At 41.7% G+C, this 16212-nt stretch overlaps 1 protein-coding gene across 2 annotated transcripts; it reads left to right on the top strand.

The window, feature by feature from the left end:
* Positions 1 to 1236: 1236 nt before the first annotated feature.
* On the top strand, positions 1237 to 14766 carry LOC124298974 (serine proteinase stubble). Of its 2 annotated transcripts, none has more exons than XM_046751728.1 (10): positions 1237 to 2029; positions 4157 to 4259; positions 7380 to 9005; positions 10141 to 10287; positions 10861 to 10998; positions 11649 to 11725; positions 12080 to 12180; positions 12364 to 12641; positions 13369 to 13523; positions 13606 to 14766. In XM_046751728.1, the coding sequence occupies exons 2-10, from the start codon at positions 4157 to 4159 to the stop codon at positions 13768 to 13770; spliced, it is 2790 nt and encodes a 929-aa protein (XP_046607684.1). In that variant the 5' UTR covers positions 1237 to 2029; the 3' UTR covers positions 13771 to 14766. The 2 variants fall into 2 exon arrangements, with proteins under 2 accessions (XP_046607684.1, XP_046607685.1); XM_046751729.1 differs by having other exon boundaries at positions 1239 to 2029; positions 12364 to 12635.
* Positions 14767 to 16212: the final 1446 nt, after the last annotated feature.

A 16212-nucleotide genomic window follows, 5' to 3' on the forward strand; every position in this document is an offset into this window, starting at 1 on the left:
CATTGAACGATTGAATTGAAACAAGATATGAAAGATCAAAGGTTCTGTCACATAAAATATTTATGATACCCCTGTAAATTTGTCCAATTTCTGCCCACGCTGTTTTTTCTCTGTGTATCGAGGGGATCAATTTGAAGCTTTTTTCAGAAATAAATGGTAGGCATGTTTATACCGAATTTCACAATAAACTTTTGTCTTTTTGACCGTGCCGTAGTTATATAGTTCCATACATACGTATACTATGGATATTGGAACAACGTGCTTTCCTTCAGTAAAACTATATTAAAACAAAATTGCCACACGAGTAGTTTATTTTTATAATAGATTTGTTCGGTGTAGGTACGCGTAAGTTTATTCACGCATCACCAGATCCCAGGGGGCATGTTTGCAACGGAGACAGGGAGGATAACCGGACTTCCTAATTAAGGAAGGTAACAGTGCTCATCTGCTGGAGGTAGACAACCTTACCCGCTGCAGATGCGAAAGTTACTCGCAGAGCTCTTCGTCCATTTTATCGGAATTCGATAGCCTTTCACCTGGTAATACGTACAGTTTCGCGGTAGTTCTTCATCCTTGTTATCTCCAGCTACCGCCGTTACTGCAGATGCCCCGTGTTGTACAGTTGATAGTTGAGATGTGAAACCCATGACTCATGCTATTATCAATAAATGTTACAACAACACGCGGACAGACTTTTAACGTCTAGTCGGCAAGGTACTCAGGGTTTTCAAGGCTGAATTCGATCTCTTTGTCGGAGATGAGGCAGAGTTGGAACTATTTTGCTATTGACCTTAAGAGTAACTGTTGTTCTCGGGAGAATTTGCAGGTTCTCTAGCTGGTCGTGTAGAGGTGGTAGCGTGACGGATTACGTCCAAAGTCGGACACCCGAAAACATAAAGAATTTCAAAAGCGCACTGACCAATCGTTCCTTATCGTTAATATTATCTGTCTTGAGAAACGAATAAGGAAACATCAGGTAAGAAGAGCACACATTGTCGTAAAATGCCAAAAGTTTTTCTTTGTTCTCCAGCCTAATCGGCCCTCTCTCACTCTTTCTCTTCCTCTCTTCTCCGCTTGCTGAAATGCTCGCGGTATCAGCTCACGAAGGCAGAAAAGACGAAAAGACTGTGCCGGAGGAAGACAGGAGGTCGTGGAAGTGGGGACCAGTGGGGGCCCAGAGAACGGTCATTGCCACTACCCCGTCAGGTTCTAGAGTCCGCGGGGCAGCACGAGGCACTAAGGCCACCTTGAAATAGCAGCGGTCTCTTGCTGAACACTAGTCGGTTTGTGAGCAGTGAGGCCGGTGCCTAGGGGGGCTATTGGATCGACGCAAACGGGCCGCACGGCGGGTTTTCATAAGTAGCTCCCCGTCTTCGAAGGACGTCGCTACGGAGCATCAAGGTGCAAGCGAGTCAGTCTGAAGGAACCGCCAACAGACTGCCATCCGTACCAACATACCTGCCCCACGGACGGTCGGGCATCCCTTAATCCTACGAACATGACCTGACTGTCTCCTGCCAAATTTCTCAACCGCTTTGGGCACCCGAGTTTACCGCCGGCACGCATATGACATAATATATAAATAATAAATGAACAAACTTTCCGAACGGGTAAACAAACAAGTTAAATTCAAACACACTCGGGGTACCTGTATGTGTGTGTTTATTTTATGGCACGGTATGATTTACCACGTGTGAAAAGATCGTGCGAATCTTTTTTTCGAATTAGATTATGTATTCGGGGAAGAGAAAGGGGGAATAAACTTGACGCGTAATCATCTTGTACTGACCGCAGTATTTGTTCGTTGTATTGCCAACTGATTCAAATACTGATCGCGATAGTTTTTCGCATCGAACGAGGCGTGTAGTCGACGAACGAGGATGTGTGTGAAAGAAACGCGGTTTCAAATTGTCTTCGCAATTATCCTACAATATGTTTAAGAACGTGAAGTAATTTTCGGTATTTCGTTTCGAAACAAATTCATTCGAGGCTCAACCTTGACAGCAGTGTGCTGTTCAGAACCAAAAAGGTAAGAACTATCTGTTTTTTTGCTGGATTTTAAAATGGTGTAAAGCTCGTTTGACTTGTACATTTGGTACAAAAACACGCTAGAAATTGACTTGGAATAGTTGTGAATCTGTGGCTCGAAAGCAGTTCAGTTGAGTTGTAATGCAGATGCTTATCCAGTGGCTGCAGACAAACATTATTCGCATGGCTCTCGACTAACCGGCAGATTATCTATTCAAGATTTTGTTGATCTCTGGAGTTAGTGTGTCAGAAGTACGTTGAAACTATGCTTAACCAAGCGTAGCTCAATTTGCTCGGAAACCCGTATGTCGGCTATATGAATAGCGGTACATTCAACCGCAATCAATTCGACTTTCACAGATCCATATTACTCCTCGCGACAACGCGTCACGTTCCGTTTCTCAGAAAATATAACTTGCCGAAACACATCCTTCGACTCCAAGTAAAATACTTGGAAAATATCACAACTCGAAAACTGTGCTAACGAAGTTCTCCGTAAATTTTAATCCGGTTCACCGCAATTGCACCCAATTACCGATTAGAGTCTAATGTAGATGCGGCACGGACTTTTGACACCTGGGCCAGCGATATGGACGTTAAGTTTTTTTGTAATCCTAACAGTACTTCTCAACTGTTGACCGTAGTCCAACTGGCAAGACAGACGGAAACTTGGTTCCAACTTTTCACGATAACGGCAACGTTTTAGTCATTCTTTTTCACGTGACTGGGGATAAAAAGGCACCGTTACAATCAGCTGCTGCTTATCCATCGTACTGCGTACGCGTTATAATTCTGGAAATATATAAGCGTTCATAGTTTAGCTGATTACATCTGCCCTCGTTGACTCGGTTCGAAATGAAGAAAAAAAACTTTCGAGTGCCTACTACTGGTCGTGGCTTTCTTCAGACCAGCAATCCATGAACGTACTTGGTCAATATTTTTTTAATTTTCAACCAAGAGTATGACGTCCGTATCGTCACTTCCTAATTTCTGAACGTAACTCCCTAAAATTACTGCACATATCTAACTGGAAACAGCAGCTACTAGATTGTCCTGACGTATAAGCTACAAATCTTGTCGAGGTTGGTAACGACGCGTTGCTAACACGGGACAGCTGGTTTTGCGTGTCAGATAACCGGAATTCTTAACAGAACCAACGCGTTTCCTGAGCCAAAGTTTGACCCCGTGGGTTGGCAACCTCGAGACTCGCCTCGAGCAAAGCTTCCTTGAATGTAAAAATGTAATACCGAAACCCGAGTACGATGATATCGCATGTGGGTATAGTTAATTTCGATTTCTTCCGCCGCACGCGATTATGAAAGCCTGCGATGCTTCCCTTGGCGGAATGAACAATGATGGAATCGAAAGAGAGGTTCACACGCCGCGGTTTCAAGGCCTTGCTTTGGTTGCTAGTTAAAGAAATGCGATTATCCCGGTTTGCATGAAAGGTGGATGACCCTTCTCGTCCTAAGTAAAACCCGGTGAGAACGTTCCCATTGCCGCAGGTGCAGACGTATAGTGGTACATTTTGACGCGATAAAATCACAGGTGGTGGTATAACGATCTTGTTGAACTCTACAAAATCTATGATAACTAGTCAATTTCTAGCTGATATCAGTTTTCAACAGTCATTTCCTTAAATTTTACTTGACATCTGCAGAGCGAGAGTTCGTCGTTCATTTGCATAAAAACACATGATTCTACCTCGAATCTCCGGAGTGAGTCAAAAAATCTCTTCAATGACTTGGCTACGCGTGCAGAATCACTTTCACATCCGGACCATGAATAATACTACAACCTAAATTAGCTGTTTTATCCGTTGTGTCATGTAACAAAAATCCCAACCGCTTTTAACCAAGTCTCACCCAACTGCGAACGGCTCAATTTGAACTCTTCGATAGTTTGTCCCAATGGAAACTTTTCATTCGGAACACGTGTACGGTTGAAGATGAAAAATGTGACATCGAGATCGTGTATCGGTTGAATTGCCAAGCAGAAACGATAGTATTTAAATCATTGCCAAACCGTGTTGGCGATTGTCAAAAAGAAATAATCAGTTCATGTACGGATGTATCGACTTTCGTCGCTACTCTAATTAACGAATCTCCGTTATATCGATTTGTTTCAGATGACGGAAATCACGAAGTTTCGAGCAACACTTCTGCTATTGTGCAATGTTGTTGTCCTGACTATTGGAAGTCCCGTGTTCATGCCGCAATTTCTTCCTGGAGGCAAGTATATCATACGTATACGTTACACGCGGACAATACTACATTCACACTACTCATGTTTGGCATTCTGTTTCTTGCCGTTCGAATTTTTACCGCTCCTAACGAAAAGAACATGACCCACTTTTTGACCCGCGGAATACCCACGCGCCTTTCGAACTACCTTGACATCAGCTGTGAGTTGCGACAAGCCACACCCACGTGCGGTCTTCCTGGGTCATATCATCGGTGAAACGTTGCCAAAATATCAAAGCGAAGTTGCGGGACCCGTAAGCCGCAAGACATCGAGGCTGGAGATTAGTCATCGATGACCGGCAGTGAAAAATTCCTCCCGGCTATCAGGAAGACACGTATCAGTGCATGCTAAAATGTTGTTTTCCAATGGTATAATTATGACTTATTTCGCATTTCTCGCACTATTTCAGACATGTAAATTGTCATATTATTTCTTAATTGGTACACAGATTCCGGAAGTTAGGTACAGACACTCTCTACTTTAGGTTCATTCCATTTTTTGTACATAAAATTTTCACCGGAATTTATCCAGATGAACACCAACACACTTACGATAGCTAGTTTGCATTTAATTTGTTAGAAAATTTTACGTACATGATTTGCTCATAATGGGACTGATCCTGTGATTGAATTGGACTGAAATTATGCATGATCGGTTTTCAACGAAGAGTGAATTTTTTAAACGATTGGATAGATAGCTCATACATCAGAGAGCTGAATATATGATGCATGGAGTTAATGTTACTCGATCGTGAGAGTAAAAGTAGGAGTTTTTTCTTCCAGATGTACGTTCGCTCTACCGTTCGTTTCGCGATACGAATTTAGCATTCGGATGAAAAAAAAGTATCTCAACCGTTCGCACCGTTATTTTATTGAATTTGCGAAACTTGATGAATAAAATACTGGTATAAACGGGGTATCTGATAGTTGCGGTATTATAAGCATCGTTGGTGGGGTAAAAGGAATTCAGGTGGTTCTTCACATGGTTTGACGAGTTGATCGCTGGGCGCTAGTCTAGGGTTAACGGAACGGTTGGTCGCTTACCTAGGATGGTGCCTGGCATTGACCCTATGCCTGCGGTCAGCCCGTCAACGTGGGCGGACTGGTCAGTTCTCGAAGTGGGTCAGTGGGTACATTCCGAAACGTGTGATACACGTATGTAAGAAATTGATTCCCCGATCTCATCGAATTTGGTACTCGACTTCTCATCATGCTGATAATTTGAATGCTACTCTTGGGTGTCGCACAAATTCACGGGTGTCACTTTCCCGAAGTAATGTTCATTTGTTTGAAATCGTTACAAACTTACGGATACAACATGTCCTCCGTTTTGCGCTGACATCACTACTTTCTTTCCTCGCACTGAGTCACGTATAACGCTCGCACTTCCGCCCCGGCACACATTTTAATTCCAAGTACACAGAACTTTTGGGACACTCGTCAAACCCGATCGTCTCGCGTGCTACTGACCTTGCACTATTGTATTCGAGATTGCGTATTCAAATCAGCTTGACTGAAATGAAATTTCTCTTTAATTATTTTCATTTTGTCAGAGGATTTAATAAAGCGATACCTAATCCAGAATTTCGTATGGCCCTCTAATAAGTAGAGAAAAAAAAATCGATTTCCATTCTGACGGAATCCAAATATCGTTGTTAAAAGTTTTGGTTGTAAGTGACGAGACGCCGATTAACAGAGAGTTTGCTAGCGGTAAATATTACATCAGAGCGCAGCAGCAGGTGAGAAACGGAGAAAGAAAAAACTTGATTAGATAAGGAGATATTTTTTTCTCAAGCAAAGCCCGCCGGATATTGTAGACACGGTTACACAACCAACGAGCTGATATAAGCTTGCCATTAACTCGCTCGTCTCATCATCTTGTGCCGAGGTTAATGTTAAGGCTAAGCTTAATCTCAAAATCTCATCGGATCGTTTGGCATGACAATATTTGAAACTTTCAGTAAGCAGTACTTTATTCTGCGGATATTTTTCTAAGTGCAATTGCAGTGATTGACTAAAATATAATTATAGTTCTCAGTCTAGTCTTGAACTCGCTATTTTGCAACCATCCACAACTGTCTTATTCTTAATTTTTTATCGTTCCTCCCTGTTGTACGTATAGCTAAACATAACACGAAGAAACTGACTTTGTGAAGCGTACAATGAATCCGGATCCAAATTTTAACTGTAACTATAAATCGTAGTTGGCAATTTTAAATTTATTGCCACGTAATTTAGTCGTTCGCTTTTCAAGCTAATGGAACAGCGAATACATTGTAAATGAAACATCAAAGTGGCTAGAGAAAAATGCTGTAATAAAAGTCCGACTGGAGGCAGGATGCAGTCCCGGTCTTCTCGGATTTCTTCTTTCCTGTTCTTGCCTATTTACTCCCATCTATCTTTCACCTGCTTGCTGCGTTTGGTCCAGTACATGATGAAGGTGAAGAGGAATGCACGGAGATTCCGACAAAAAAATAATATACACGTACACCAGAATTGCTCGGCGCTAGGCGATGACTGTGGCCTACTTTCTGCCGGGCATCAAACTCACACATTCAAAGTTAACGGTACCTTAATGCTGTGCCTTGCCTGACACCAATTCAGTATCTGGTTACGCGTTGGGCATTACCAGAATTTTTATGTACCTGCTTGACCGCTTCTTAGAACCACGTTGGGGGTCAAGGTCTTCGTGTTGTAACGTAAATCTTCCATATGACAATCGTCACATAATTTGGAAGTCATTTCACTCCGACGGATCATTACGTTCGGTAACGTTAAATTCACTTTGAAGAAGTGAATCTCAGATTTAAAAATTTCAGACTGCAATGCATACAAGTAACAGTGACAAAAACGAACCAGATCGTTTCGGAATAAGTGACCTGAATGCGTTGAGTTCGTGTACTTTGCATTGCATATAAATGCACAGTTATGTAGGTGCGGGCCGTCCGCAAGTCGCGGAAGTCAATAAGCCAAGTCGACCGCCGGGTCTTGTCTTCCAAGTAACGTGATATAAAGCTGGAGTTGAATGTATTTGTATCGTGTTCAGTTGCTGATCTATATAGATCATTAAGAGGATATGCCTGTAATGTGAAATTTCCTTGATTACAGGTGCGGGCAGACACATCAGGCACTTACCGTGTGTTTCAAGGAGAAGTGGAGAACAAGGAGTATGCATGTTTGCGTTTACGTGTGCAAAAGCAAATGGAACGCATTTGGGAACTTGCATTGACCGTTTCTATTTCGGAAGCTGCTGTAAGATCAATAAAGAACCGGAAATCTTTCCTCAAGACAATACGATCGACGACAGCTCGATTAATTCCTATCTTACCAATCACGAGTCCATAGACAATAATAACATACCAGAATACTCACCAAAACCGTCTCAGACGCCTACCAGAATTACTGAGGCTCCGGTTACGACAACACAGACTCCGGTTATCACCGAGAAACCTGTGAAAATTGCCGACAAATTGCCCGTGGCAACAACGCACGCACCAGTCTCAGAACCAGTCAAATTTACTTCAAGACCAACTAACAAATATACACGAAAGCCAGTCCCAGACTCCACAACTGAGTCCGTAAGCTTATCCACCTTCCAAACGGTTGAAAATAGTCCAACCAAAAGGCCGACTACAAAGTATCCTCAGAAAATAACGACAGTTGCACCAGCAACAACTCATTCGAAACCACGTCCTTCTAGCAATAGACCAATTTCTTCTGTGAAACCCAACCAGAAGCCAACTACTTCAAACAGTACGAAAATTGGTACAAACACAACCATCAAACCATCAGTCTATAAACCACAGAATGGGGGGTTGACGCCGATTGATACGAGGACTACGACAGTAAAACCAATTTTGACTACAACTCAGAGGTCTACTGTCAGTGCGACTAGGTTCCCTCCTCGAAACGCTACCACAACGACGACAACAACTAGGCCGACCAGACCGACGCCTGTCAGAAGACCGACTTCAACGACCACGAAGCGACCTGCCAGTACACCGGCTAAAAGAGTTACCACAACATCGACGACTCCGAAGACGCCGGTCACTAAGCGACCAGTGGCTTCCGGAGTGAGTGTCACTGTCGCTAGCAGACCACCGACGGTATTAGGAATAAAAAATGTTACCGCCACTGTGCCGGCGACGGTGGGCATTCCTGTTGGTGGTCAAAAGCCGACTACACCAGGGAAGCGGCCGACGGTAGCAGTGCAGGGTAGGCCGACAGCGGCAACCACGATAGGCGTCAACAAGCGGCCGACGACGCCATCCACTAAACCAGCATCATCTACAGTGTCTTCCACAGTCGGTGGAGGTTCAAGTAAACCAGCGACTACGTCTCCTAAACCACCCTCGACTAGGCCAAGACCAAAACCAACCACCCAAATACCTGAATTTCCAATAACTAAAGCTCCGGTACAAAAGCCAGCCCCGACTATCGTCACTACTACCTCTACCACCACCACTACCACTACCACAACCAAGAGACCCATTGCTTCTTCATCTCGACCGAGACCAACACTGACGACGGTGGCTCCTTCGGACACGGCTGGTATTTTCTCATTGATCAACGATGTCATTTTCTCAGAAGATACAACGAATCAAGTTCTAGACCTCAACACCAACAAGGTGGAGACCACCAGCTATTCGCCGGGTCTGGTGACTTGGATGTCAAACTCGGACGATACTACTACCAGATCCCCAGTGATTCCAACCGCTGTAACGGAACTAGAAGGTATGTTACGTACTGTATTGTTTTACTAATAATAGTAATTTCATCTTCCCCCCAAAAAAATCATCCACGACAAGTTCCTAGTATGATATTCGTAATGCAGTCACCGATTGAAGGCCCAATATGAAAGATATGTACGTTGCGTTACGTTGGAACACCGAAAACATAGCGAAGTTGCTGCTCGGTTAAATTATTCGCTAGCGGAAAGCAAGTAGGATGTGTGTTTCCGTGTACGATCCTCGTGGTCAACCTACTTTACAGTTAAGTAATTGCAGATTTGATTTCAAAAAATCTCAACCCACACTCAACTGATGACAGGAATCATTTCTCCTCCACCCACGCAAAGGTTAACTACATAGCACAGATATTAATCGATAAAGTCGTAGTGCGTGGTCTAATTATCATTTCTGAAGTATGAAAACGTACAAGAGCGAAATGAATTATTCTTGCAGGGTTTAGACCTACAACTCTGAATTATTCTCAGATCTGAGTTCAGGATAATTGAGGAACACTTGAAAACCTACGGTTGAGTTTAGAAGTAAAAAATCTTTCGAGTACTTCTTCCCGTCAGTATATGTCATTGCTTAAATAGGAAGTGTTGATAAGTAAGAATCCAATAGGTGATTAAATTTGTCATTTAACCTACCCGTTGTTCTCTTCCTTCAAATTTATCGAGGTTATTGATCAACCAAATAACTTGGTCAGGAAGTCACACATGCATGTATTACGAATACGGTATAATGGTGTATGTGGAATATTGAAGACTTTCGTGCTGAGTTTAAGTTAAGCCAAGGCGAGATTCCGTCCCACTGGGGCGTTGTAACGGTTCCTCTTGGCATCGCTATATACATATACCGTAAATCCCCCTCCGTTTGTCACTTGTTTTCCTCGCTTTACCTCTTATTTATGCTCCCAGCATTCGGTAATAACAATTCGTGCAGTAGATTAATTCCCTTCACTGGAATATGCTATTCTAACAATTATGTAACTTATACTGGTGCCATTCAAACCTCCGTGTCAACACTCGTGTTTATTTTGAATACAACTGCGATGTACATGCGTCATTCCCTTTCGTATCATCACAAGTAGTTCTCGTATACTGGTGCACTTCACAATTATCTTTCTGAACAATATTCAGAACCAACAAATACCGAATGGACGCCAATTACGACACCGGACGGTTGGATACTGATCCAGTCTCCAGCGCCGAGTGATCCTCCAGAAATTGAAGATAAACCAACTGCGAGACCAACTCCAAAGCCAATGACGTCGTCTCCCGTTACTGGTACGGTATTGAACTTACGACAAAGATAAGACGTTATTCGGTACGATAGTCTGATGCAAAGAAATTTTTCTAAACTTGTCTATCGTACATCATTATTTAGTTAAACAAAAGATGACGTAGTTCCCGTGCAACTGATACGTACATAACATGTGAAAACTCGACTTCGAAATATTATCGCCGTTGTATCTGAGAGTAAAAATTTGACAGCCTGGAACAGATAAACGCTTGGCAAATGAATGAGTGGCATCAGTTGGTATTATTGGAAAGAATTTTTACCCTGTTGGCAAAAAAAAAAAAAAGAAAAAAGACCTAAATTTCTGGCTAGCGGAATACATTGAGCTCGAGTCTAGGAAATTGAAAATATATTATTATAAGTTGAAAGTTCTAACCATTTGAAAGGTATAATTCTGCAACTATGTCCGAAATAATTACCGCACGAGGTAAACATTATCTGATTATTCTCTATAGCCTGGTTCTAACTGAATTTCGTTGACGGGTAGTGAACTTGTAAGAAGTCGGACCAGTAGATCTTGAATCTACCAGGAAACGTACTCACCGTAACGTGATTTTCAGATAAGCCAACGACAGTGCCAACTTCCACAACGCAGCGATCACCGACAAGACCTTCTCTGCCGACCGTCGCTACGACACCCTCAACAACCGACAACTATGTACCGACGGTAGAATTGAACATGTCCGACTACAAGCAAGGTAATTTGAGTCCAACGCGAAAAACACCGTCATCGTTGCTTGGAATAATTTCATGCCGAACTAACCAGAGGTCACAGGGCCCTGGAAGGTCATATCGACGTGTAATTAGCGTACACACGTAGCATTGGTATTAAATTACGTTTATTTCGTAAACGGAGACGGGAAGAGTAGAAACTTTTTTGAAAGTTTACAAAAAGAGAATCCTCAGCAGCTATTGTCCTTAGACCAAGGTCATTCCCCGCTGAACTCGACTGGCGTACCTTGATCTCAGTTCTCGATTATGAACCAGCCGTAGTTCTTCGCTCAAAGTTGGGCCTGACAGTTCAAGCAGCCCATACTCCGTGAAATCTGGACAAAAGTATTGCTCCCAAGATTCGCCATCCTGCACGGTATTAGCAATTCGCTGATAGTTTAATAGTTCCGCAATTATAATTCGGTCGACGTTGTGAGAGACTCATGAATACACGGGAAAGGCAGCTGAGGAGTAACTTTGTCTATCTGGTTTCTTCGATACGTGGGAAACACAGAACGCGATCGACCAGTTCATCCGTTCGCAATCTTAGTGTACAGCCTGCTTTTTAGTATGGAGACTGGCCTGAGAAACGCCGATATTTTAAAGACAATGAATACAACAATGCTTGTTCTTGCAGTATGCGGCAGACGGTTCTTCCCAGAGTCAAGGATCGTTGGCGGCGCCAAGAGCTCCTTCGGAAAATGGCCCTGGCAGGTGAACAAAAATCATTCAGTTCAATCTACTTATACCGTTGAAATTTGCACGGCATAAAATTTCCATATATTATTATTTACTGATTACTCATTGTCAGTTCTATAATCAACCCAAGAGAAATTTAATCTCGACTCAAAGCGGGACTGATTGCAAAGTCTTAAAATGAAACGAAATTGACGAACAATCAATTGCCGTTGATTTCATTCAATTTTCATTCAGCCATCTGAAGCCTAATGGCCATTCGGTCGTAATTTGGCATACTGGTATTCTCAAGTTCATGAATAAACGAGCAGTAAAGCCACAAACAATCTGCACAGGGGTTACGGAACTAATTACCTACTCTCGGTTTTACAGATATCATTGAGACAGTGGCGAACGTCAACCTATTTGCACAAATGCGGAGCAGCCTTACTGAATGAGAACTGGGCTATAACAGCGGCTCACTGCGTCGAGAAGTGAGTGCTTAATTTTCTTCTCCTTCTTCCATTTCCTTATCTTCTTTGCGCAGTAAAGAACAATGAAGAGAACGTGCAATTAGACAATACTGCCACGGTCAGGCGGCAGCAATTATCCATCCATAGCAATAGCAGTGAGTGCAATGTCGTTATTCTATCGTGGATATCCTTGATTGATTGCAGTGTAGCTCCGAGCGATTTATTGCTCCGGCTGGGTGAGCATGACCTGGAAAGCGAAGATGAACCCTACGGCTTCCAGGAACGACGGGTGCAGATTGTCGCAAGCCACCCACAGTTCGACCCTCGTACTTTCGAGTATGACCTCGCTCTTCTGCGCTTCTACGAACCTCTGTTACCATTCCAGCCGAACACTGTTCCCATTTGTTTGCCTGACGATGACGCAAACTACGTTGGACTCATGGCACACGTCACTGGCTGGGGGCGACTATATGAAGGTATAGGTAAGATTTATACTATAATTAGCTGCGTAGTCTGCCTGTTTGTCACTTCCGCAGGGTGAGGCTAAGCTTTTCCTTACGCTGTATGCAGTAGGGTGTTTCGACTAGCAGAGACATGTTTCCTTTTGCTCTCACTTGAAAGACATCCTCGTTGAAGAATGCCGCTTAAATTCAACTTTAAAAAAGGCGCTCTTGGAATTCTAAGTCCTCCCATCAAATTGATAACCCGGAAACGTACTTTGCTCAAATTATTATCATTCGGTTCATTTTCATGCGAATCAAGTACATTTTTGCATTTTGGTGTGCCATATTGAATCCGCCATTTTGAATTTATGAATTTTGAGCACAGATTCGTAATCAGAGACGTCATAGACCCCCGGATCCCGAGTTTCACTAGAGTTACAGCAATTTTGAATTTTAATTCACCATATTGGATCCGGCATTTTTAATTTCTGAGTTTGTACCTCAAATTCATAATCAGCGACCAAAAAATCCTTAGGTTCCACGTTTCATTAAAATTAAAACAGTCTATTTTTCCGCGATTGGGGCGCAAGCGGTGAAACTTTTACAGCCGGCTAAGGATTTAAACTATTTTTCTGGTGACATATCGACTGTAAAATTTTCGTACAGCTATATTTTTTCAAATTACTATCTACTTATAAATAAGATGATAAAAAAAAAAAAACAACAGTTTGTTTGAAAAAATAGAAATTCCCCTTATTTGTTACAGATGGGCCACTTCCGTCAGTTTTGCAAGAAGTTTCAGTGCCTGTGATTAACAACACTGTTTGCGAAGGAATGTACAGAAGTGCTGGTTACATCGAACACATACCGAAAATATTCATTTGTGCCGGATGGAGGAAAGGAGGCTTCGATTCCTGCGAGGTAACGTTACCTTATTGTTATAAAAGACTTTTCATCCCGACGGAAAAAACAAAGATGTCAAGTGAAAATGATTCGGTTTCAGGGCGATAGCGGAGGACCACTAGTGATTCAAAGGCCTAGGGACAAGCGATGGATCCTCGCAGGTGTGATAAGCTGGGGAATCGGATGTGCCGAGCCAAATCAGCCGGGTGTCTACACGAGGATTTCAGAATTCCGAGAATGGATAAACCAGATTCTTCAGTTCTAGCGGAATTGGATGCGCACGACGAAATCGTCGAGTCATTATCTAGTGCATGCGGTGGAAATTAGTTAACGCGCATGGTGACGAAACCAGTTTACGATGCCGGAAAATGGCTGTCGAGATACTGGATGAATGTACGTTCCACCGCTTGAAGATATCAGTTTAATTAATTATCCGTGTCGGTGTCGATAATTAGCCCACCGGTTTTGACGTTTAAATCACGATCCCTTAAAGGCGAACGATAAGTTCATAGTCGGAAGAGGAATCGAACTAATTACCAGTTATGAACGAACATTCTAAGAATGCGAATTGGATATAAATAATTGCATTGACCGCGGTCATATATGCCTAATTTAAATAATTAATTATAATCGATATATACAAACTTTGTCGATCAAGAAATGCTTATATATATATATAGCACACGTTATACTCTTATTTATATATTTATAGGCCATAGTAACGATTAACCGAGTTTACAGACTGTCTGATGAAAGCGTTTGTATGTCAAGTTCCGATGATTTAAAACACATAAAGATATACTCGGGCGTAGACGTTTATCGGATGCTTTGCCGGCTCATCCAGGATCTCTTTCACACGAACAAACGTACTTTTTCACGGAATAAGTACTCGGAGAGAGTTGGCGAACACACGGCTACTCCCAACTCTCTGTAGCACCTCAAATGTCTTTATTCACATACCTTATTACATATACACGTACTCACAAGCCATTTGGCGACCGAGGGGGGTTCAAAGAGCAGCTTTAATCTCTCGACATATCACTTAATTTAAGTTCCAATTTTATTTATACCTTTCTCGTCGTATTAAATAATTTATTCTGTAACTGACCTATTCTTACCCTGGATATAACACGTGATATATCCTACTTTCTGTAAATATAAAACTTGAAATAATGGTGCGCTGTGTGTTTCAATGTCTTATCGATTTATAGAATTTTATACCGGTCGTGAGTTAGTTATTAAAAGAAATTTGTATAAATTACTGGCAATCGTTTTCTTGGTATAGTTTTATCCTGTTGTTATGAACCTGAATTTTTGTTATAAATCAAACTACGCATTTCATTTCTTTTGCAAGCTAGTGGCAGAAATTGGGACGCAAAAGCTGAAAGGAAGTCACTTTACGGATGTTTGTTTAGGTGTTCGCTACATCATATTGATTTCGTCATATCTCCATCGTCGTCGACGCCACGCCGACACCATAAGTAAAACGCTAAATGAGGCAGTGTGAGATTGCTTCCGGTTATCGTGAAACGAAAACATCGCGAATTTTTCCCCCGGCTTAGCCTAAATCCGAGGCTCTCCTCGTGTACGTTATTTTATAAATTACATTCATTCGTTCGCTCAGATTACGTAGTTGAACTTGAAAAATATAATGATCTCCTAACTACTGTTGACGCATTTATAACTGTAGTACTTTCAGACATTCGTATAGTATTTTTGGCGGGCAGAAAGAGTTCCGCCATCCGCATCGTAGAATAATCGATTATGGAAAATAAAAAAAATTTGTTAATTTACCTGCGTGACAGTAATTATGCGAATAAAATATTTTTTTTTTTTGCATTAAAAGTTAAAAGTTGAAAGAACATCCGTAAATATAATTTTTGCGTGTAAGTGACGAATAATTTTTAGTACAATCTCTGTAATTTTCACTCCAAACAAACTCAGTCAATATAATTAACGTCACGCATGTAAATCTATTAGAGTATTTTTTTTCCGTGTGCACGTCGCGCGATACGGCCTCTGATAAAACTAAACTACCGTGTAAACTAATTTTTCTTCCAGTAATCCGCTACGTATCAACTGCTTTAGTATATCGTATTGCGTTGTCAGTCGATGTGAGACGTCAAACGATTTGTCATGATTTCAGAACAAAATCGTTCCCAACTAGAGTTTGTTTTCATGGTTACGTATGGGTACGCGGAATGCGTTGATTAGAATTTCAAAAGCTCCGAAAACAACAAAAACATCGCAGGATTAACTACCTATAAATACAATGAAAATGCTATTTCCATTCTTTCTAACTTTTTAATTTTTGCCACAGTTTAGACACATTTTTTTTCATCCTAAAAGGCCCTCAAATCAATCGTTTCATATACTATATCAAAGTATTAGATGTACAAATTAAGTTCTTGCTTTTGTGGCCCGTCTAAGAAATATTTTAAATTAGACTATATAATTATATATGATTATAGGTATAGTGGTTTTGAAGTGCTGAGTCTTATGAGTCACTGCACATTCACTAAGAGCATGATAAAATTATTTTCACGACTTCAGAGGCGCTTCTTTTCGGCTGGAACGTGAAAAAATGCAGTATCAAGTATGCTCCTTATCAGAGGCCATCATTTATACATCTGTTTTGGAGGTAATGTTTCCCACTCCACTAGTTCATACAGTATTTCGAATGTTTAATTGTCAGCAGTTGAAAATT

The sequence above is a fragment of the Neodiprion virginianus genome, chromosome 2 (genome assembly GCF_021901495.1).
Source record: "Neodiprion virginianus isolate iyNeoVirg1 chromosome 2, iyNeoVirg1.1, whole genome shotgun sequence".
Taxonomy (NCBI): domain Eukaryota; kingdom Metazoa; phylum Arthropoda; class Insecta; order Hymenoptera; family Diprionidae; genus Neodiprion; species Neodiprion virginianus.